We start from the raw sequence: 26,034 nt of genomic DNA, 5'->3' as shown, positions 1-26,034 counted from the left end.
TAATTTATGCGGTTGCAAGATCGCACGAGCAACTCGGTAAATGGTACAAAGGCAAATGGCGTGTTCTCTGTCTTCTTTCCGTTGATAATCCGTGAAAGGTTAGGCATGAATTCGGGAGCAAGATGGACCAAGAAAAAAGCGAGAGAGAGAGAGAGAGAGAGAGAGAGAGAGAAAAAGAGCAAAAGATAAAGAGAGAAAGAGAATACTGGTAAACTGGACGGTGGTCGAGGGTTCAACTGAACGACGACCATAAAAGCTTGATTAATTAGCCATGCCGTGCCGACGAAGCTTTCGTGACGTTACCCCGCCCAATCGAATGTTGCTGCACTGTCGGCGTTTCTCCCCATAATTCTTCTAACTACTATTTTGCGTAAACAAAAACTCGAAGGGAAAGAGAAGGCTACGTTATTAAAGACGACACTCTACCGAAAGAATTCAGGTATATGGATTATCCTAAAAGAATAAACATTAATACTATTTTATAATTTGAAAAAGAAAAGTAAGTACTTATAAAATATGGGCAAGCTATATATATGTATAATAATCACTTATAATTACACACATATTATTTGAAAATCTTTAGTGTTTTCTTAACATATTTTTTATAATAGTTATTATTATCACATAAATAATAAATAAATTTAAGAAAATAGTTATATTTATTACAATTGCATTTACTGAATAAGAATGTATATTTTATTTATCATTTATGACTTGATATCATTATATTAATATTGGAAATTTATAGCACAATTTATGGTACAAATTTTTTATATTTGAGAAAACTGTATACATATAAAGTTATTATTATTAATATTATAGCAACAATAACCATAAAAATAAAACCCCTAACTTAATTATTTTATCTTGCAATTATGCCAAACACTTTTCCGTCAGTAAATTTCATAAAATATTAGTAATAAATATTTCTTTGTCAAATTTAATTGGATTATTGCTAAATTTATTACTGCTAAAGTTATACGTCACCACTTGAAGATTGAGGCATAAATCTAGATACAAATCGCTTGTTTCGAGCTACAGAGTTAATCTCTTGAAAAGTGGATAAGATTTTATGTCTCTCTCGTCACAGGAGGAAGCGCATCGGCGCGTACCTTATGTAAATGTTCGGCGAATACACGTAAAGGCACGTGTCCACGGGGACCAGCCGGCAAATTGAGATTCACGCGTCTACCGACTTCGCCGGCCGACATACGATCGATGTTTCCGTCCACGTGCGCACCTCTGCATTCTGGTTTGCCTCGTCCGACGAAGGGAAGTACGGAGTCTTCTCTCCCGCCTTTCGCTCGACCTCTTCATATTTTTATCTTTTTATTTTTCGTCCTGTCAGCGTGATGAATCGCGCCAGATTTAATTCGGTGCGGTTACCGTGCGGAGAAAATCACTCTAAATTAATTGCACTTATCGCGGATTAATTGCACCTCGTCACGCGTAGCGAGTATTAACGCAGGTCTCCATAGGTAATGTATTTGTGATTTATTCAGTTGCGTGGCGGAACTTGACGGTTTCCATCACGACAAAATATCGGTTTTGTCAATCTGAGCTCCGCTTGTCGAAAGTGATATAATATAAGCCAAAATTGTCGTGCCGTCGAATTTGCATGAACAAGATATTTGCAGAATATTTACATAAGCGTTTAATTTCTTACAATTTTTATTCTAAATGATCAACACTAATAATTCGTAATTTAGTGAAGCTGTATACTTCCAGACTGACGAATCGAATTGCAGGAGCTTTTGTTAACGGCAAGTTACTTTGAGAACCTTAAAATTTGAAATTACTCAGTCCCTTCTGAAGATTGATGGCTATGTGGGTTGCCATTCGCGCGGAAATTTATAACTTGCATGTATATACCGATTTCTATACATGAACTGAAGGTGTTATATGATTTCTACTAAAGCTGCATTTCAAATCTATAAAGTTCAAAGTCGCGAGATTGCACGTAAAAATTTATGGTAACGTCCAAACTTCCAACCAAAAATTTATAACTTTTGATAAACATGCGTGTACATGCGTAAGTAGATTCTAAAACGACTTGATAACTTTGCATTTTATGTTTATGCGTTAAAAATTTTCTCTCAAATATGTATTATTATACTCACATTAGATTTAAATGTACAATTATTCCGCTTTAAATGTAGAAACGACGAAGGCATTACAAATTTTAATTAATGTATATTTTAATTTAAAACAAGCATTTAAACCGTAAATTTTTTTGAATAATATAACAATGATCAATTCATTATTGAATAAGAAATGATTCTTTTATTTTATTGTTATAATTATTTTGGTTGTGATTAAGATTACAAAGGTAAATAATCAGTATTGATACATACATTATATACAATTATATTAGATAAAAAGACATACATACTACGATTTATATTTCTGCTTTTATATTTATACATATATGACATTATATATATTATATATAAACTATATTACATGTATCTATATTATATCTATATTATATATAAAGCCGAAGCACAAGAATCTTAAACAATTTTACTTTAATTTAGTTTTAAATGTTTCTTTTATATAAAAACTGTTACACAATTTCAAAATTTAAAATAAGGGCCCAAAATGTTACGTCATGTACATATAAGTGTATACAAGTCGCATGAGTATATAACTAAACTGATGTGGTAACTAAATATAAAGGTACAAATGATAAAATATAAATTAATAATATAGCTCACTTAGAATAAATCAATATAAATAAATAAAAAGACGAGCCAGTTAAAAATAAATTAATATTCCGAAAAATATGTATGGTCCATTGAAATGTAGAAATCGCTCAATGTGATTGACAAACGAGTGATAATCTCATTTTTCTTCTTTGAAAAAATTTCTGTTCACCAACAATTTTTTAACAGCTGTTAGAATCAAGTCAAAATTTCAATAGACCACACATATTTTTTGAAAATAAAATAGAACAAAGGAACATCCGATATGTATCAACTTTTTAAATTTTACTAGATAACTTATGTAACATTATAAATAAATATAAAGAAATACAGTAACAAATGTTTTAACATCGATCGAATTATTCTTAATGTTAAGGCGCATTCAAAAAATTATAATATTATATAAGTTATCAGATTCTCAGATCAAAAATACAATATTACATAAGTTATTTAGTAAAATTAAAAATGTTAATACATATCGGATGTTCCATCTTATTTTCAAAAAATATGTGTGGTCCATTGAAATTTTGACTTGATCCTAACAGCTATTAAAAAATTATTGGTGAACAGAATAGTTTTTCAAAGAGGAAAATTGAGATTATCACTCGTTTGTCAATCACATTAAGCAATTTCTACATTACAAATTTCAATGTACCACACATATTTTTTGAAAATAAGATGAACATCCGATATGTATCAACATTTTTACTAGATAACTTTTACTAGTTTAGATAAATTTTACTAGATAACTTATGTAATATTGTATTTATGATCTGAGAATCCGATAACTTATGTAATATTATAATTTTCTAAACGTTTCTTATAATATTTCTTTATATTTATTTCGGAATATTAAATGTTCTTAATTTATTTTTAACTGGTCCCTTTAACTCGTAGCCTTTCTATTTATTTATTATATATTAACAAATAATAAAATCGCGGAATACACTTTTGGGAGCGTAATCAATTGACTATGCTGTAAAATTGAATTATTATCATGTACCCCAATTGTGCTTAAAAAAGTAATTACTATCCGTAAGCAAATCTGCCTCAGTAGCTGCACACAGAACGTCTTTATTAACAAAAAAATGTTAATTTTATTGTCAGTATTTACACGACAGAATCGACCAACGCTACAACGTTTTAACACGACAATTATCTTTTGTAAATTTTATTCATATTACAATTTTTGTATCATATTTACATTATATTTTTATTTACATTATATTTATATTTTTATCATAGCTGCTTTACATGTAATATAAAGTATTTTAAAAAGTATATATAATAATATGGCTCAATAAAAGTTTACATTATATTTCTATTTTTATCATAGCTGCTTTACATGTAATATAAAGTATTTTAAAATACAAATGTTAAATCAATTAAAGCTTTGATAATTTAGTATTTTCAGTAAAATATGTAAAATAATAAAAAATGTCGCTTTTTTCGGAAATTTGCAAATAGAATTTCAACCTTACAGGATTACAGAATTACACTAAATATTGCTCATAACTATATTCTAATAAATAGAATTTAATTTCTTGATTAAATTATAGTCTGTGAATGTTATTGAATTCATGCAAATAGTAGACATGTAATTACTACGCTATAAATAAATCGTATATATTGATTTATTCCTTTCCACTATTGCATATATGCAACATTTCAAAAGTAAAATATCTTCATGATATTGACAAATTTATTCCTTAAATCAGTTAGTCATCAACTCATAAAAAGAGCTGCAGAAACTTGTCAATTAAATCGTAAATTTAGTTATCAGTACTTGAAAAAAGCGAAATTTAGTTCGGTCGTTGTACGCTGAGGAATTCAGAGTAAGCAGTTATACAACGAAGGTGTGACGTGGTCCTTCCTAAAAGTTTATAACTTTATTACGAATTTTCTGAGAGGCCTGGAAAGAATTCTCTGATGCGAAAGTTTGGCAACTTCTCGCATTCTTGGCGCGTATTTTAACTTTCTCTTCTTGACTTCTGTTCTTTCTACTAAACCTCTTCTGGAGATACAGTGTTATTAATACCAATTTAACGTGTACGGAATGAAGAGGTATATCCAAAAAAGATCTTTATTTTCTACTGAGATTACAAATTAAACAATTTTCCACGTTCGTATATGTTTCATTAATCAATGAATTTTGAGCGTAAATTGAATGAACAAAGTTTTTCATTGTACTCTCTCTATTTCTAACCAATTAATTGCGATGACAAAATGCATATGAATATAACTATACGCCATTGTAGATGTAGCATTCTTTGCAAAAATTGAAGTTCAATTTTGTTGAATAAAAACTGAAATTCAATATAATTTCTATTTGCAAAAAGAATTTATTTCGAAATTAAAGAAAAAAAACTGTAATCGAAACCTATAAAAGAAAATATTATGAAAGAAATCTAGAAAATTAATGTTGCACATTAATTAATAAAACATATTTTTTTCTCTATTTCTTCCTTTTTTTCACTTTATAAAACTTAAGCTTAAAGAACTTAAAAAAATTTAATAGTATAAATCGTGGTTCTTTATCATATGATACTCTAATTTCTTGTTACCTATATTTCTTAATTTATATTTCTTAATGTATAGTAAATATATGAATTTTATGGAAATACTTTTGAGAAGGAAACTTTTGAAAATAACTTATTAACAATGTTAGTCAACCATGGATCCCATGCTTCAGACGTTATTGGTAACATTACTCGATACAATGGTGGCCAAAATTCATTTACAAAACTTACGGCAACATCATCTGAAAAATTAAAAATTGATATATATCAATATTATTGAGAAACATATAAATATGTAATTACAATATAAGTGTAATCATAAATGTAATTACATTTATATAAATAATTTTTTTTGTTTTGTAATCCTCTGTTTGAAAAAATAAATAAAAACATTAAGATAAAAAATAGTTAAATACAATTTTAATTTTTGCAAATAATATATTTTTACCTTTTTACTTTTTTTTTAAATCAATGATTAGCTTAATAACTGCATTATTATATAATTTGTAATTAATATATTACACAGCGAAAAGTTATCTAATACTTCGTCTATATTTACAAGATTTCCGAAGAAATGTTCTTAAAAATAAGTTTTTAAGATAAAAAATGTTTAATTACATATACTTTTTAATTTCATGGTATATACTATACATATCTAATTATTTTTATTTACAAGTATATATATGTACATGTACCAATTACTCATTATCAATTTTTCTTAATTATTCTAAACAAACTTTTATCGAAATAACAAGATTTACATTTAAATTAAGTGCTTTTTCTATTATTATAATATAATTTAATATATATTAGATAAAATAGTAAGAGAATAATTATATCTAACTTAATTTAATACTCACTAATCTCTTTATTTTCTTGGAACAAATCAAAATATATTTTAAGTTTTCTAACTGATGGAAGTACACGGATATGTTCTACAATCCATGTATCATTTACTACATGTCCTGTCATATCCCACGTTCCATTGGTATCATAAGCAGTCAAATTAAAAGGACCTACATAAATTATAATATAATGATATAAAAAATATATAAATTATACAATCATCGTGTTGTATATTAAGGGTTAATAATATTTCTGAATAAAATAATGATAGTTGTAAAAATTTAATGCTTTTTGAGGCTCCCACAGTATTCACTTCAATGGTACCAAAGGGTTTGCCGGTTATTGCCGCAAACCTTCTGATAATTTTAATATTATTTTATAAGAATAATAAGTTAAAGAAATATATAAAATTTAAGTACAACATTTAATACTTTAATATTTAACAGTACTTGTTAGTATTACTTATAATTATTATTGTATAGGGACAGAATTTATATAAATTCTATTTAGACTTATATCGTTTTTCATTGGCAGAACTGGTGCGCACTCAATACACACTTAAAGCCGTTCATAAATCGACGTAAAGATATATGTTTAATAACAAAATATAGAAACAAGTTAAACCGCGAAATTTTCAATATATTTTATTATGCTATTTGATAAAATGTACATCAGGTATTTTATCAATTGAGATCTCACTTTTACATTCAGATCAGTGTACAATGGCTTTAATGTGTACCGAGTGCACACCAGTTCTGTCAATGAAAAACGGTATTAAAATGTATAATAAAGATACATTTTTATATGTATATGTATATACTGCCTAATTTATGGAGAGAGAGAGAGAAAGAGAGAGAGAATTAAATTATTATTATTATTTTAATTGATTAGTAATGAGATTGTAACGAAACAAATTGTCGTAAATCTTTGTTTAAAGAATTTTATACATTACACAAATATAACTAATTTTGAGCGTATAAATATTACGTTCAACAAAATAAATAATGTAGCTTTGTTTGTTCATGCAAACTGTGCAAAATTTATTATCGTACCTTCACTAGCAATTCTAAATATACCTAGAGTACCATTCATTTTTACAGTACCATTTAGGATTAATTTCGATACTAGTGCGTCAATTTCTAAACGGAAAACGTCATCAAGAAAGTGTGGTCTTATATCACTAACTTGAACCTTCGACAAACCGGTTGCAATTGTATTTATCAAAGCAACTTCTGCATGTATATCCCCTGAATTAAATACAACTTTGCCGAAATCGTATAATAATGGATCTACTGGTGGGAAGTCAAATTCTGGAAGTCCTATAAAATGAATAAACCATTATATACACATTTTTAAGCAAACAGATCAAATAATTTTAAATTATTTTTAATCTGCTTTAAATAAAGAGAGTGAAATTACAAGTCATAAATTTATAGATTCATTTTATTTACTGTTAACGTGATAATATTCTGTTCATATCACAGTAGTGTAATTTTAAATATAAATAAACAAACATATTTTATTTAAAAGATATGTATGAATTAAAATAACAGAACTTAGAAATTTTTAATAAAGATACCTTTGACAAACCGTGGAAATGCTTCTTTAAAAGCTTGTTTTAAACAAGCGGAATAATCAACTGAATCTCGTTTGCAGATTGTTGCAGCTAAATAGAAATATATAAAATAAAATAAATTAGTAGTAAAATTATAAAATAATATAGGATTTTGAATAAAAATACAATATAGGATTTTGAATAAAAATTATAAAAATTCATAAATTGTTTTAATAAAATATAATTCAAAGATTTAAAAAGTATCTAACTTTTTGACAAGTATATATGTATAAGCTATTCAACACATTTCATTATGTTTTATAATAAAGATAACACATACAAATATTTTTTCACTTTTTTCTTTTTAAATGATGTAATTAATAATATTGCGATATGTAATTCATCATTAATACTCATAATTTGTACGTGTATTATCACTATTAAAAGCTATTATTCGTAAATGTGAATAAGAACATCAATTTTCCTTAGAAAAATACAAAACATGTGTCTAACGAAAAAGTTACTTTCTATAATAGAACGATTAATAAATACAGAAGAGTAGCTGTCACAATATTTAATTTAAGTATTTCAGCATAAGTTTGTATAGCTGATCGTGTAATTGTGTATTAGAATATGTTTTTACTTGTATATATGTTATCTTAAAATTATAATATGTCTGTTATTTGAAGACATTCTTATGTCAACTTGACATTGATTTTGTACAGTAAATATTTTATGCGAATAGAACGATACATATATATACATATATATATATATACACAGATTTATAGATGTCAATATGGAATAATATTATTAACTGTTTAAGTACTGCGCAGTACGATAAATTGCTCGCATTATAGATTCAAAAAACTAGTACTTCCATATTCTACAGCGCATTATAGTTATTGTGCTTGGAAAAGTAGTTTATTAAACTGGAACTGATTAACGTAGGTATACTAAATCAATTGCATAATCAATGGTGATTACTGTTATGAACGTTAAGAAAACTACGCAATCATGTTGCTTGGTATTTTTTGACATAAAATAAGAAAAGCGCGATTACGCAATTTGACATTTTTCGATCGGATTTTGTGATTCAGTCAGAAAAAAGATAAAAAAGAATTATTGAAGAAGACTTACGGAAAGTAAGTTCTCCAGATGCTAATCCAAATAGCACAATACTGAGTACATTAAGTAGATAGAAAAACATGTTGATTGTTCAGTAGTCCAACGACCATGCAGTTTAATCGTACGGTACACGATGAGTCTTCAACTCTCAAGGTTTCTGAAGCAATAGAATGTAACATTATATGCGCAGATATATAAATTCATCAAATGTCTAAGATGTTTGATGTTTCGATTACTAATCAAAGAATAAATTTCTTATAGTTTTTTAAATAGCAAATGCATATGTATATAATATATACATTATATACATTGTACATATATTTAAATATAAGTAATTTGTATAGGAAATAAACTTTAATAAAAATATAAGAAAAATATATATAAAGACTCTCGAAAATATTAAATATAAAACAACAAGTACGAGAAGGGCAATTTTGTGCAGTAACTTTATAAATATTTTATACAACTATTCAATATTGATTTAAAAAACATAAGGAAACGTTCCTTCAATTCAATATGCTTTTAATTTATCATTATATGTCCTTAAGTCAAATTGATATGTCATGGTTACAAATAAAAAGATTAAAATTAAGTCAATAATAAAGGGTTGAATTAACTACTTATGTTTGTGACAGCCCGTGATACATGCATTTAATTGACTTAATCTATCTTTTTATTCATCAGCATTTTGTCTCAGTGTATTTATGTCGAAAAAGTACAAAGATATTTAAAATAAAATTATGTATCTGTATAAGTGTCTAAATTTATTTTTAACATAAATGAATCTATATCTATATCTAGTTACATCTGTCTTCAAATAATTGTAACGGTATCTGGTTATTTAAAAAACTGTATTTCTTAACTGTATTTCTGAACTGTTGCAACACTGCTAGCTACTTTGTTTTTAAATAAAATATTACTAAATAGAGAGACATTAAAAATATAATTTGTAGAATAATATTTTAGCATAAAAAAATCTTAAAAAATAAATCTCAAGAGACTTACAAACATAAATATTATTTTACATAATGAACTATATATTATTTTAAATATTTTTGTTAGTATGATAAGGTAAACAACTGTTTAATGATTAATTTGTTTATGTAAAGTGTCAAGAATAAGAATTTTTATGCCTATATTATACATATATGATGAAATTGTTAATTAATTATTGCGCCGTTATGTTGAATTTTATACACATTAGAATCTCGTAAGTATAGAGGTGCGGTTCGTTTGAACAAAGTTGTGCTTATTTCACTTCCAAACCACGAAATTCGGGACTGTATTGGAGGCTGCGGTTCTATTATTACCTCCATTCACACTATACTTACATGTTTAGCGTATATGGTAAGGCTTTAGTGCCGAGGTTCACTATTACGAGATTTCAATGTGTAACTTCTCTCTATAGATATATATATTTATTAAATTATTATCCTTTTATTAAAACCAAAAAGCGCAAAATATAAATGTAATTAAATTTAAATTTTATAATTAAAATTGAGAGTTAATTTGTGAGTAAATGGAGTAAATTGAGAGTTAATTTGTGAGTAAATTCGAAGAAAGCGGCAATTAAATGAATCATGTTAAAGGAATTTAATTTGAAAAAGAGATCGTATTTAAAATTTAGCTCATATTAATAAAATGTCCGTATGTGCAATGTAAGAGAGACGCGTATAAATTTTACGACACATTATTTATAACTAATAATTATGTAATTTTTGGAGCAAGAGCACTAAGGAAAGAGAAAAATCCAATGCTCTTGTAATTGTTACCTTTACTGTATCTTTGTCGTAATCTAAGTGTTGAGAGCGAGTTTCTCCAATGTCGGCAAGTTCTTCCAATGCTACTGAGTTCCTTCAATGTTGGTAAGTCCCAAATAAAGGCTGTTTAGACTTCGCTCCCAGATCTTTCGTTTTAATCTTTTAATATCCAGATAAATACTGTTCCACATCTAATATATCAAATTTTCAAGGCTTGTCCAGACAGATTTTGCACGTTTTTGTTTTGACCTTTAAAAATCGTTATTTGGCCAGACCTTATTACACAGGATATTTTGACGTAAGATTCTCGAAGACTACGTTTGTCGAACTCGCAAGTTCAAATAATTCCTCAGTTCTTGTTTCTACTCGATTCTTATGTTCTCCCTCTAGCTTCGTTCCCTTTCTTCTCCGTTTTCATTTTCATTATTCAGCATTCAATAATATATCGATATTATGTAATTTTATTTTTATAATTTAAATATTATTTTCATTTTGGCATTTAATTCTAATTTTTCAATCAATATAAAAATTACGTTTTTGTAGTTTATAATAATATTTTTATTTATGTTCTAATGTTTTATAAAAAATTAAAATGAGAGTTAATGGTAGAAACTTTACGCAATCAAGATAGCGTAAAGACCTTGATAATATCGGAGATAACTTTCAAGTCTCATAACTTGAAAAGTACTTAATAAAATATCATTTTATTATAGTGCTTTGAAAAGCTTTCGAAGTCAGCTACAAAAATATGCAATAAAAATTAGAGGTTTTTATTTAAAATTTTTATGATTTTTTTACGTGATCTTAATAATACTATCCAAGGTCATACTAATTTTGATTAAAATTCGTTACTTAAATCTCTTCTCTTACAACTTCTTTCATATGAAATTTTTTTTCCTTGAAAATATTTTTTTTTTTAAGACAATCAGTTGTATCAATTAAAATAAAACACTCTGTATAAGAGAAAGTAAAAATTTTTACACAAGTAAGAGTTTAATGCCTGTTACGGTCAAAGCTGGATATTAGAAGATGCTTTTAAATAATTTCGAAAAATTTTAGCTTATGTAACTCTACGTAACTATTCCCTGGTAGAAATTTGTATAGTTTGATTGAACTAGTCAATAACTATTTAGTATTATTGATTCTCGTATTACGTATGTAGTATTACATATTCTCTTTATGATACAAAAATACTGCTTAACAACTAAGCAATATTTAGTTAAAGCAGTTTTACTCTTCAATATGTATGTCGATTCTTTACAAAAGGTTTTTCATCAATATTAAAAAAGTAATCTATTTTTTATCAATTAAATTATGCATTGCTCATGTGTAATATAATAATATAGTGTAATTACATCTCGCTCTGTAAAGCATATACTTATTTTTATGTTTCTTGCTAAGTTATATGTAGTTAAAAATGTGCAATATGAAAGGCGAAAAAATGCATACAAAAATATGAGCGAAAAAAAAGAATCTTAAAGAATTTATGGAGTTTATATCACGTAATCCTGTTACAAAGATTTTAAGAGAGGTTAGAAAACAAGGAATAAACATACAGGCAATGCATTTCAACTACCAAAAATCGTATGCACAGCGATTTCAAATTGAAATCTATATTGCCTGTACCTTATTCCTTATTATTATTGCATGTGCTTTTCATTGCGTTTAAACATTTGTGCCCTTTGGACAATTCAAGAGAATAGCAATAGCAATAGAAATAACACAGGAATAACCTATCAGAAGCCGTGCATTCTAGTATATATACGGTTTCTGATAGGTTATTCTTGTATTATTTGTGTATCGCTATTCCCTTGCATTGTGTAAAGGGCATTCAGGGGAGACCGGGGACAAAAGTAATATTTTGACTTTGAAATGTTATAACAGTTAAAATATAATATTTACATTAAAAAAATATTTTAGATGTAGAGTTTATTTAGCTACAAAATTTCCTTTGGTTTAATTTTTTTATATAACTAGAAAAAAAGTTTGTTTAAAGACTATAAGGAATTTTGTTACAACCGTCCTAATCGCCGGAAACGATAGTAACGATTATAACAGTAGAAGGGGATAATTGTACCACATTTACCAGAAATTTTCGAAATTGAACAAAAGTAAATTGAATACAAGGCACCGGCCACCTCGAACCGGGCGAGTAAAAGATGATGGAATCTAAACGAAAATGGCGAGGGGCCCTCCTAAATACTATACGCCTACAGCTTCTATACCGCACGGCCACGCGCCAAGCTGAATGAAGGGACTTTGAATAATGTAATGCAATAGCACTATCGAAGCCGGCAACGCTTTTCAAAAATATATTCGAGGTGATGCAACACCCGACAAGAAGGAACACGTCTCACCTGATCGAATGGTCTCACGAGACTTCTGTCCGAGGAGGTAATCACTAGCTGAAATATTGTCCCACAGATTACATGACATCATATGATTTCATCTGATTACAAAATAATTTTTTTCACTACATATGAAGTTATTTGATAAAATATACGAATTTATTTAATATTATACAATGATTTATCGTGGTTGCATATGTAATTATCGGATTATACATAGAGATTTCATATTTTATAATATGATTTCGAGGACTGTCCCACGATTACATTAAGTGGTTACCCCCTCGCTTTTACCGTGCCTCCTTTACGCAAATCGGCGAGTTGCGTCAGATCGAGGTTATCGAATCTCAATAACGGTATATTATACCTTTGTTATAAAAAAAAAATATTTTAGATTTTGTGCACGCAATGAAACTTACTTGATACATGAAAAAAGTAATTTCTGCTCTTGCACTTGCGTATGTTCGGCGGAAATGCGCATGTAACGAATGATTTAATACTAATCTGTCTACAGAATTTTACCACGCAGCCGCATACACATATCTATTATAGTTTAAGAAATATTTACGATGCTACTATTGTCCCTTGTTACTTTTGTTCCTGGTCTCCCCTACTCATATATATAATCCGGAGACACTGGTAGTGTCTCGGCGCTAAGCATTTAGATTACATAGCTTTTTTATCTTATTTATTTGTCCTCTTACTGCTTAATAACTAAAAATTTAGATTTTGTACTTCTTTACTGTGCAGTGTAATGGCGAGGTAAAAGTGTTATATCTGGATTAACATCCTGAAGAGTTTCACTGTTCAGTTACTAGATAAAAGTCAGTACAACTGCCCAGTAATCAATAAAAAATTGCATTAAATTTCTACTAGGATTGTTAAGTAACATAAAACCTAATTTTTACTATTTAATCGCTTAATTTTTAAAAAGTTTAACTCCTTATTTTACTTGAATCTAACTCTTGCGTAATAGCAGACCAATTATATACATGCATGAGATGAATAAATTAATTTTATACATTTTCTCATGCATAATAATCTTTGATCGACGATGTATAAGAATTAAAAATAAAGTATGATGAAACATTTGAAACTTGAAACGTCATTTTTCAATAATAAAAGCAGGTAATAAGCTTGTTAAATTGATAATCAAGTGTATCAAAGTTCATTGTCGTTTTTCCACGATTTGTACTATAGGAAGGAATAAAAAGAAAGTGTAGTGAGAGAAATAAAAAAAATTAGAAGTTAAATAGTGCACGCACAGCATTATCTATGTTATATAAATGTGTTATATAAATATGTTATATAATTAAAACATTTAAAGTTTTTGAAGGTAGATATTAAATAAATAATAAATTAATTATTCTCTCTCTTCTCAAATATAAGCTACAGATTTTTACATATTCATTCATATTTAAAATATATAAAATTTGTATAATAAATAAGATATAAACGAATTATATAGATTTATAATATAATTTCTTGAATTTTATTACGTTCTTAATTTAATATTATAAGTTATAGAATATCAGAGAGAAAAATATCCACATATCTTTTGCATTTACAAAGTTAAGTGTGTTAGCAATTTTATAAGAAATTTGGCACTCCTTTGGCGTATAATAGATATATGAATTTTATGGAAATATATTCGAGAACGGAACATTCGAGAAGAACTTATTGGCAAAGTCAACCAACCATGGCTCCGATAAATCGGAAATGAATGGCAATATTACTCGGTATAATGCTGGCCAGTATTCATTCATAAAAGTTAAGGCCAAATTATCTGAAAATAAAATAATATATAAAAATTGGTTTCAATTTGCTTAAAAAAAAAAAACAAATTAATGTGAAATTACAATATACATATAATCATAGTTTTATAGACAATAATTGTTTTTATTTTGTAGTTTATTTGCGAAAATAAAAGGAATACGATATTTAGATAAGAGATAATGAAATATAATTTGAATTTGTAAAACAATATATTTTTTTTGTAAAATATTTCTAATTTTTTTTTAATTGAAATCAGTAGGTATTTTTATTTTTCGATATTATGATTCATAACAAAATATATATTAATGTGTTACGAATCATAATACCGAAACATAATATGTAGAAAGGTACCATGAAATATTTTTTAAATATATATTTTCTATGTTTAGAAAATTTTTGAAAATATTTTTTTAAGAAGAGATTAATGTTTTAACATACTATTTTTCAATCCTATGAATATTTATGGAGTATACTAATTTATGGAGTATACTAATTTTTATTTGGTAATAGGTATAACAACACATCGCTCGCGAATAAATAAAATTTGTTAAATTGAATAGATATGTTTTTTTTATATATGTCATTTTACGATTAGCTCAATAATTAATAATTAATTAATTAATAAAGATTTATAAACATGTGTGCATTCGTACAGTTCAGCGGCAAAAACAGATAGTATTACACGCACGCACGCACGCACGCACGCACGCATGCATGCACACACAATGTTAGAACTCAGTCGATGCGTGACGCTGAACTCTCTTTTTCGCTGAATAAAATAATTAACCCGTTTTACTTACTTACGGTGATATCATACCTATTTTATCAGACACCTGTATATATACTCGTATATATATATGCAAATATATACAAATAGATTAGTATATTTAACTGATAATTCTAGACAAATTTTTATCAAAATAATGAACTTTACATATATATATTTACGAGTAAACATTAATTAGAAATAGTAAATAGGATTATAACAATAAGATATGATCTTTATTTAGGTAATTAAATGCATACTGATATTATAAAATAGCAAACAGAGTTGTATCTAAATTAGTTTAATATTTACTGAATTCTTTGTTGTTTTCGAACAAATTATCAAAATACACCTTCAGCTTTCCAATTGACGGTACGACACGGAAATGTTCTATAATCCATTTATCATTTATTACGTGACCTATTACATCACACGTTCCTCTAACATCATGTGCTGTTGCATTTATATGATCTGGTGCAAAAATTATAACAAAGATATATTATAACATGGAATACTTTTTATAATAGAACAGTTATTTAAATAAAACGTTATAATAGTATTTATAACAGCAATTAAAAAAATATATCTTGAAAATTGTAAATTTAAAATTGTAAAGTAATTAACTTTTGTTGTTTTTCATTAACGTCATCTACATCGTGGGTCTTTCGTGCCAGTACTAAATTTCTCCTACTGAACCAGTTGTGAAAAATTGGAAAAAAATTTTTTTATTGTTTTTTATTTCTACTTTGTATTCTAAACATTTTTGAACTCAGATATTATATTTTTTTATATAGCAAAATACAGAGGACAATATAGAAATTTTTTAGTTGTTAAAAAAAATTATAATTTTTCAGTACGTTGAAAGAAAAATAATCTGCTTAGATTCACACTCTTAAGGGATGACTCCTTACAAAAAAAAATAGTTTAGAGAAAACAGTTTTCGCTTGCTGAGAAAACTCTAGTTATTGCGAGAAGTAAAAATTGTCATTTTTTGCACACCAAAATAAAGCATTTTTTGAAAAATAAATTCAATTTGTTGTCGGAAAATTATTTATTTAACATTACAAAAGTATGAAATAATGTTAGTACAGAGAAATTTTATAATAATAAAAATTTATAATACTAAAATTTTTTTAAAACAGACGATTCAAAGGAATTGTCTTTATCGGCATTTTGTACATTGTCTTAGCGAGAGTATAAAGAGAGTGACGTCAATTAACCGGAAGTCGCCATTTAGTGTCCTACACCCGGGGTATATATGATGCAATTCCTTGTTTTAACCTCTTCTTTCTTTAACGTTGTCTTCTTTCTAACTAACAGTAAGGCGGAATCAATCAGCATTAGGCACTTGCATTGGCGCCACTCTCTTTATATCCACTCTATGTCGCTCACGACATCTTTAAAGTCCGCCTCACTATGCGAAGCTTTGCTATAAAATATTTTGGTTCTTCGTGATCCTAAAAGTTGTTCAATTTCTTCAACATTGTTACGTGTTTTTGTAGTTTTAGCTAACGCAGTCTACATCGTAGGTCTGCACTTCCTCTCTAATCTATCTCGCAATCTACAGCTACTTGAAATTTTGATTATTCCTTGAAAGATCCACGATGCAAATGGAGAGTTAGTAATAACAAATAAATTTATAAATGTGTACAACACACACACATTTATAAATTTATAATTATTAAGAAAATTTATTTTAATAATTGTAATTATTTAAATTGTCTGAAAATCTTACAATTATTTAAATTGAATTTTCTCTAATAAATATAATTATTTTAATAATGGGATAATACCAAAATAAATTTTGTTAATTTTTTTTAAAGAAAATATGCAGTGTAATATATACATATATTTATCTTATTGTCGTAATTGGAATATGAACAAAATATACATAATATATATTGTTTATGCCGAATGAATAAAATTTATTATCATACCTTCACCATTAGTTCTGATAAACGCATTTAGAGTACCATTTATTTTCACGTCACTTTCTAGAGACATATTCGGTATTAATGCGTAAATTTCCACACGGAATGTATCATTAAGAAAATGCGGTTTCACATCAAGAAAACGCAACTTTGATAAACCGATGATAGTGAGATTTGAAAAAATTACTTCTGCTTTTATTTCATCAAAATTGAGTTCAAATTTACCATATTTATGAACGAATGGATCCAAAGGTGGAATATCAAATTCTGGAAGTCCTACCAAGATAAATTCATTAATTAGAGAGAGAGAGAGGGGGGACAGAGAGGGAGAGGAAGAGGGAGAGGGAGAGGGAGAGAGGGAGAGGGAGAGGGAGAGGGAGATGGAGAGAGGGAGAGAGGGAGAGGGAGAGGGAAAGTATCCATAATTTAAAATAATTTTTATGATTAAAGACTTTATCTTGTACTTGTTTTAAGTAAAATTTCAATGTTTTAGTTTATCTTATTTTACTATAAGAGAGTTTACGTTATTTTATATGCATATAAATTATTTACAACCTATATAAGTTACAACAATAAAAATTAAAAATTTTGTTAAAATTGTACCTTTTACGATTAGTTGCCATCTTTCTTGAAAACTTTGTTTTAAACAAGTGTAGTAATCATTTGAATCTCGTTTGCATGTAACTGGAGCTAAATGAAAATAGAATTAAATAAAGTAATAGTAAAAATATAAAATACAAAAATAAAAATCTAATAAACTGAGATCAGAAGAGATTGTGGTGGCCATAGGGTGATTCCGCCTCGTCCTATCTATCGGTTTGCGAAGGTATTGTTTAGGAATGTTCTCACTTCAAAATGGAAATAAGACGGAGCACCATCGTCATAGGTATATCAAATGCACATCAATCATTTTAGCATAAGTGTACATTACCATTTTGCCACTTTTAGGGTCGGTTGTTTCATCTTTAGATGAACTATGTGATAATTTACTTATTGGATAAACAAAAGAATAAAGGAGTAAGAACATGAGAGAATAAGATAGTAAGCTGAAATTTACAGAAAGGTGGAACAATCCAGCCTTAGAGAATAGTATTTAGAACAGTAACCCGCGAACATAAAATACCGACTGCTTGAAATTCTGTTCGATTTATTGATGGATATTCTTTAAACACATTAGAGTCGAGATGTGCTAAAATGTACAGTAACGTATGTTGACACACAAGGCGAGCATTTCGAACACTTTCTTTAATCATTTGTAACTCAAAAGCTAGGTATGTAGGACATATTTTTATATAACGTTTTTTACTTATTTTATTGTATAGATTTATCTCCTAAAGTATTGACATGCATTTATAAAACACCCTGTATATTCGTTAAAGGTAGGGGAAGTCTAGGCAAAGCGAATACTCTGGCCAAAGCGAATATTTTTTATTTTCGTTTATCTATCGGAGATAGTACCATGAGTCTCTAACTGTTGAAGGAATGATCGATCGGCGACGCCATGAAAGTGCGAAACAACATATGATTGCACTCGTTTATGCTTGATAGAGAAATAAAAGAAATTGTGTGTTTTCTTGCGATTTTTGCTAAGGTACGTAGTTTAATTATTAATAGTAACTGTTTCTTAACCAGTGTGAATGATTTTTTATACAAATTCTCTGACTTTAAACGTGTGAGGTTTTTCACTTGTTGCTTAAATTTATTCTAACTTTTCAAAATTCGTGCCAAATAGGTTCTTTGGACAAAGTGGATAGGGGCAAAGCGAATGGCCCATCCTTTTTATCCAGTACGTAATTGCACTGAAAATACCGAGAAGACGGAGGGATAGGCGATTTTTCGAGTGAACGAAAGGCAAATGATTGTCTCATTTTTGTTTTTTTTCCACAACGCAGTATGATATGTGTTCTGAAGAATACCGACTCATTGTCCGAAGACTAGATTTAGTGCATCAAATGAAGGTTGTACTATATATAGAAGATTAGGCAGCTACTAACTTTGTGACGATTGCTAAGATTAATTTTGATTCTTTTTATTCCATTCTCGAGGAACTCATCCGCTTGTCCAGGGGGGGTCGGACAAAACGAATGATTTCTCTTTATTTACCCTTTGATTAAAAAAACATTTAAACGTTCGAGTTTTATAATTTAATTTAATTTTATTTCAAAGTTGATTTCTAAAAAAAGTTATGAGAATAAAAAAGGTTTCTGATCTTAACTATGTCATTTTAACTATGTCATTTTTTTCCCAAAGAACCTTAACATATCCGCTTTGCCTGGACTTCGAATCCCTATACTATAATTTCATGTTTGAAATTATTAGATATGTTACCATAATAGTAATTTTGTATAGTCAACGAGATTTATGTAACTAAAACAATTGATATATTCAAGTTAAGGTATAGTAATTCCATAATATTTTCTTTAAAAGATACATGTGTACTAAAGAATTCTTTTTAAAAAGACTCACGAATTTCAGTTTTTCCCGCTGAGGACAATCCAACCATTGCAATGTTGAATAGACTAAACACATAGAAAAACATTTTCTCTGTATAGTATATCTGTGAATAATGCAATTGCTTCTGCGAACTGAGTTATACTGAAATCTCGTAATAATGAATCTTGAAAATTTTGAAGCGTTATATGAACCCCTTCTACCCGAGTAGCACAGCAGCGCTTGCAAAGCGTTAAAAAAGCGATAATATGCGTATTTTAGTGCTTTGTTAACGTTTTGTAAACGCTGTGTGCTACTTGGGTATATAGATTTGAGTAGTATGAGTGGAGGTAGCAGTGGAATCGCGTGGCCTCCAATACGGTCTCGAATTACATAGTTTAGAAATAAAAGATGCAATATCTCTATCACGAGATTTTAATGTATATATAATTATAATTTACATTATTTAAGAGCTTAGTATCATATATGAATCGTAAGATCAGATAACGCTATAGACATGCAAAAAATAAAACATGAAAAGAGTTTATATCAAAACCTTAATCTTTTTTTATGCAAATGTTCTTTGCTATTCATATGCTGTCGTTAGTGTGTTTACATATCTGTGTGCACAAAAACAATTGTTTAATAATTAATTCGTGTGCCGTCTTGTTAATATTAAAGATAAAGTAAATTTATACAAAATCTACTATAAAATTCTATATAAATTATTATTTTTATTCAGAAAAACTGTAAATTTCAAAAGCTGAGAAGTAATTAATATATAAATAGAATTAAATTTGTTGAGTTTAATATAATTTTCGTGTTAAAATTTAATTAATTTTCACATTTAAAAGAAATATACTTATGATTTTACTGCGAATTTAACTCTTACGTAATAGAACAACAGACTCATCTATTATGTAAATGAAGTGGAAAAAATGATTATTATATTTTCATTATCTTCTCGCTACACGTGTAATATTTTTTTATCGATAATTTATAAGAGTTAAAGGAGGGGGCTCCTTTTGCCTACAAATTGATTACCTACAGCACTGTTTGGCTACATCTCATTTGCCTACAAATCGATTACCTACATGTATTATTGCCTACAGCTCGATTGCCTACATGCACTTTTGCGCATAAGTAAAATTTCAAAAACAAAGTCACGATTGCCTACATGTAGTATTGCCTACAAGTATTATTGCCTACAGTTCGATTGCCTACATGCACTTTTATACACAAATAAAAATTTAAGAAACGAAGTCACATTTGCCTATACGTATTATTGCCTACATGAATTATTGCTTACATGTATTATTGCCTACAAGCACTTTTGCGCACAATTTAAAATTTCAGAAATAAAGTCACATTTGCCTACATATATTATTGCATACAGCTCGATTGTCTACAAGCACTTTTGCACACAAATAAAAATTTTAGAAACGGAGTTACTTTTGTCTACATGTATTATTGTCTACAAGTATTATTGTCTACAGCTCTATTGCCTACATGCACTTTTGCGCACAAATAAAAGAATGCTTTTAGAAGCAGAGTTATTTTTATCTATATATATTATTGCCTACTGCTCGATTGCCTACATGTATCATTGCCTACAGCTCGATTGCCTATAAGCATTTTGGTGCACAAATATAAAATTAAAGTTAAGTAAGAAAATAATTTATATTTTTAGAAAATCTGTCATGTGAATAGTGAGGCGTCAGCGTAGACAGTGTCCGTTTAGAATATTTTTCCAAAAAAATCTATCCCTAGCCAACCTATTTTTTTGGTGTGACGTGGCCCTCATTTCGCGTGGAAGGTTGTGAGCTGTAAGTAATAATATATGTAGGGAATCGAGCTGTAGGCAATAATACATGTAGGCAATAATACATGTAGGCAATCGTGACTTTGTTTTTAAAATTTTACTTGTTCGCAAAAGTGCATGTAGGCAATCGAGCTGTAGGCAATAACACATGTAGGCAATCGATTTGTAGGCAAATGAGATATAGGAAAATGGTGTTGTAGGCAATCAATTTGTAGGCAAATGGAATTTTCCCGAGTTAAAAACAAATGATGACGATAAACATTTTTGAAATGTTTTTCTTTATTCCGAATTAAAAGAAACACTTTTGCAGATGTGGTACTGATTATTCTTAAGGATTAATTATGGTATCTAGAAATACAAAAATTAGAACAGAAATAATTTTACATTGCAATTATAATATTTTAACATATATATTTATTTTGCTTTCAAACAATAATTAAAAAACAAAGACTAACTTATATAGAATTGTAGAAAAGTAACCTATATATGTTTGAGTTTAAAATTCTGAACATTCTTTATTTTATAAGATATTTGTAGATACTGTGTTGACTTATGTAATAAATATATAAATTTTTATAGAAATATTTTTGAGAAAGGCACTTTCGAGCAGAACTTATTTGCAAAGTCAATCAAAAGCAATTCTATTCTATCGAACAAGGATGACATTGCCACTGGATAAAAGCTTAGCCAGTTTTCATTTACAAAATTTATGATGACGTCAGCTGAAAATAAAAATTGACATATAAAATGACAATGTATGATTTAAAAAAAAAAACTAATTAGAAAGATAAATGTAAGATTACAATATATGTAAATGTAATTGTAATTAATTTTGTTGTAAGATTTTATATTTACAAAAATAGCAACAATAAAAATATTGCGATAAAAAATGACAAAATATGATTTAAATTTGTAAAATATGTACTTTTAACTTTTATCTTCTTTTAAATCAGTGATTATTTCATTATTATAATTTAAACAATGCATAATTATATTAGTTGGAGTTGGAATTAGAAAAGGACAAACATGGTCAGTGATAATAGGCTACAGTTTTGTTATAAATATGAGAAAAAAATCAGTCTCATTACTTGATGGGCGTACTACATATGTACAAATTATGGATTATTAATATTTAATTAATTATTCTAGATAAACTTTTATCAAATAGCAAGAGAATTTTATATGTAACATATAAATGTATATATTTATTGTTAAATAGGAAATCAGATATGAGTCTTTGTGTTCAGGTAATTTAATTCCCACTGGACAATACAACAATAAACGGAGTTACGTCTGGATTAGTTTAGTATTATACTTACTGGATGCTTTTTTTTCTTTGACCACATCATCATAATACAATTTAAACTTTCCAATTGACGGAACAAAATAGAAATGTTCTACAATCCATGTATCGTTTACTACATGTCCCGTAAAATTCGTAGTTCCGCTGACATCTTCCAAGGTCAGATTATAATATCCTGTTACATAAAAATTATTTTAACCATAAAAGTACAAAATATTTTTTAATAAAATAGTAATGATTAAAAAAAATAATGATTATTTTTTTTAAATTGCTACATTTATGTAAAACAATAATTATTAATTTTATATTAAAGATTAATTTATGTTATATATATATATACATATTTCTATGTATTATGTATGTCGTTAAATTTATGAACCGATTAAAATTATAACAAACAGCTAATTTTATTACATTATAATATTGGGACCTTGAATAAGTTCTCACTGATTTTTCGTGAAAAGTAATGCTTTATTTTTAAAAAGTCGTAAAAAACACTGAAAGTATTGTCCATCGCTAGCCACTACTTTTTCCCATCTTTCTGGCAGCATTTGAATTCCACGTCGGAAAAATGACACATTTTTTTAGACTATCCAAGAGTCAACCAATTTTTTGGCATCATTATAAGAATGAAAGTGCTGCTCAGCCAGCCCATGTGCCATCGATCGGAACAGGTGATAATCGGAAGGGGCAATGTCTGATGAATACGGCGGGTGGGGTAGGACTTCCCATTTAAGCGTTTCCAAGTAGGTTTTCACCGGTTGTGCAACATGTGGCTGTGCGTTGTCATGTTGCAAAATCACTTTGTCGTGTCTCTGCTCGAATAGCGGCCGTTTTTCCTTCAATGGTCGGCTCAAACGCATCAATTGTAGTCGATAGCGAGCTCCCGTAATGGTTTCGTTCGGTTTGAGCAGCTCATAATAAACTACACCCAGCTGATCCCACCAAATGCAGAGCAGAAGCTTCGAACCATGGATATTCAGCTTTGCCGACGATGTTGATGCATGGCCGGGCTTACCCCACGATCTTCTACGCTTAGGGTTATCGTAGTGTATCCACTTTTCATCGCCAGTCACAATACGATGCAAAAACCCTTTCCTTTTCTGCCGTTGAAGCAGCTGTTCACACGTGAAAAGACGCCGTTCGACGTCTCTCGGTTGCAATTCGAATGGCATCCAATGTCCTTGCTTTTGAATCATTCCTAATAATTTCAAATGTTTCGAAACTGTTGTGTGATCAACTCCTAATGATTCTGCGAGTTCAGCTAGCATCTGACATGAGTCTTTATGCAGTAATGCCTCCAATTCTTCGTCTTCAAACTTTTTCGGTGCGCCAGAGAGTTCTTTATCTTCAACATCAAAATCATTATTTTTGAAGCGTCTAAACCAATATCTGCATGTTGTTTCCGACAGAGCATGGTCGCCATAAGTCTCAACAAGAATTCTGTGTGCTTCAGTTGCAGATTTTTTTTTAATAAAGTAGTGCAGGAAAATTCCCCGCAAATACTGTTTTGTTGGCACGAAACTCGACATGTTTAATACTATGAAACAAAAAGTTGTTTACACTTCGGCGAGGCATAAACTGAATTTCAAGCTTGCTTATCATAGTTTCTTATGGATGTATTCCCATCTTCAACTACACGCACGCAGTTCTATTAACGCGATCTGTTGGAAAACAGCGAGAACTTATTCAAGGTCCCAATAAAACTTTGCTAATTTTTTTAAAGGAAAACATAATTCAATATATGATCTTTATAAATAAAAATACACTAAAATATATAAACGTATAAATTATGTTCTTAGTTCCGTCTATTTAAATTATAATTATAGAATGTATTATCGTACCTTCATTAGCAATTCTGAATACATTTAAATTACAGTTAATTTTTATAGCACCTTTTAAAGATATCCTTGGTATGTTTATGTCAGTTTCTAAACGGAAAACATCATCAAGAAAATACGTTCTTACATTTAAAATACGAAGTTTTGATAAACCAGTTATAGTGTTATTTGACAAAATTAATTCTCCACGTATGTTGCCTGAATTCATTACAAATTTTTCGTATTTGTGAAAAAGCGGATCCAAAGGTGGAATGTCAAATTCTGAAAGTCCTATCAAGATAAATAAATTAATACCAATATCCGTATTTTTAAATGTTATTTGATTAGAATATTTTTATTCTTTTTAATTTTTTTAATTCACAACATTTTATGAATTATGTAAATTAGTATACATCATGTATAAAGAAAGAACGTATCGGAAGACCAATATACAAATAATAATAATTTAATTTAGACTACTATATGAATAAATCAAATATGCAAAGAAAGGACTAATACGATCGCAGCTACTCTTCGTGCCTAATTTATATGTAAATTCTAATTACATACATCTTTTAGTTATATGTATAAATTGCGCGCTGTTTACTGTCTGATTTGAAACGTAATCATAAATTAAACGCTGTATATATTCCTGTAAATTTCAATGAATTGTAATTTTTTTTCAATCAAAACATTTAATACAATAGAATCTAATGCCGTAATAGAAAAATTTTTTGATAAAAATTGATAATGTTAAAAGTTCTAAAAACGTAAGCAAGTGTTTTACGGAATAGTATAAAAAAAAGTTTGTTTTGGTCGAGGGAGTAACCACTAGCTAAAATATTGTCCCACAGATTACATGACATCATATGATTTCATCTGATTACAAATAATTTTTTTCACTACATATCTAAGTCATTTGGTAAAATATTCGAATTTATTTAATATTGTACAATGATTTATCGTGGTTGCATGCACATGTAATTATCGGATTATACATAGAGATTTCATATGAATTTTATAATGATTTCGAGGACTCTGTCCCACGATTACATTAAGTGGTTACCCCCTCGGTTTTGGTCTAAAAATCTTTGGTCTAAAAAAAATTTTTACAACAAAAATTGAAAAATAGATAAATTGTATTAGAAAAAGAAAATCATTTTTTATATACAATTCAAAATCCCGTAATATCATCTATATAATTTTCGCTCGGATTTAAAAGATCCGTTGAAGTCGAGAATTAAGATGTTCATTAGCATCATTATTGAAAACCAATTTAGTTGCGATACTTGATTATTTCAATTTGTAATTACGTTTTAAGTCCA

At 28.3% G+C, this 26,034-nt stretch overlaps 3 protein-coding genes across 3 annotated transcripts in view; all 3 read right to left on the bottom strand.

The window, feature by feature from the left end:
• Window positions 1-5,235: 5,235 nt before the first annotated feature.
• Window positions 5,236-10,836, bottom strand: LOC108770614 (uncharacterized). Its single transcript, XM_018522292.1, has 6 exons — window positions 10,526-10,836; window positions 8,766-8,910; window positions 7,650-7,736; window positions 7,123-7,389; window positions 6,085-6,240; window positions 5,236-5,466 (listed from the first exon to the last, which is right to left on the bottom strand). The coding sequence occupies exons 2-6, from the start codon at window positions 8,833-8,835 to the stop codon at window positions 5,318-5,320; spliced, it is 729 nt and encodes a 242-aa protein (XP_018377794.1). The 5' UTR covers window positions 8,836-8,910; window positions 10,526-10,836; the 3' UTR covers window positions 5,236-5,317.
• A 4,868-nt stretch (window positions 10,837-15,704) lies between these two features.
• Window positions 15,705-19,906, bottom strand: LOC108770530 (uncharacterized). The gene is made up of 5 exons (XM_018522165.1): window positions 19,801-19,906; window positions 17,938-18,024; window positions 17,560-17,610; window positions 17,341-17,397; window positions 15,705-15,874 (listed from the first exon to the last, which is right to left on the bottom strand). The coding sequence occupies exons 1-5, from the start codon at window positions 19,871-19,873 to the stop codon at window positions 15,705-15,707; spliced, it is 438 nt and encodes a 145-aa protein (XP_018377667.1). The 5' UTR covers window positions 19,874-19,906.
• A 2,253-nt stretch (window positions 19,907-22,159) lies between these two features.
• LOC108770529 (protein takeout-like) overlaps window positions 22,160-26,034 on the bottom strand; it is a 6,422-nt gene continuing 2,547 nt past the window's right edge. Inside the window, exons 3-5 of the mRNA XM_018522164.1 lie at window positions 24,734-25,000; window positions 22,906-23,064; window positions 22,160-22,308 (exon numbers count right to left, since the gene is read on the bottom strand). Of these exons, the coding sequence (XP_018377666.1) occupies window positions 22,160-22,308; window positions 22,906-23,064; window positions 24,734-25,000 (575 nt within the window). The remainder of the gene's footprint in view (window positions 22,309-22,905; window positions 23,065-24,733; window positions 25,001-26,034) is intronic.

The sequence above is a fragment of the Trachymyrmex cornetzi genome, unplaced genomic scaffold (assembly GCF_001594075.2).
Source record: "Trachymyrmex cornetzi isolate Tcor2-1 unplaced genomic scaffold, Tcor1.1 scaffold129, whole genome shotgun sequence".
NCBI classification, from domain to species: domain Eukaryota; kingdom Metazoa; phylum Arthropoda; class Insecta; order Hymenoptera; family Formicidae; genus Trachymyrmex; species Trachymyrmex cornetzi.
This window is presented reverse-complemented; position numbering and strand designations above follow the sequence as displayed.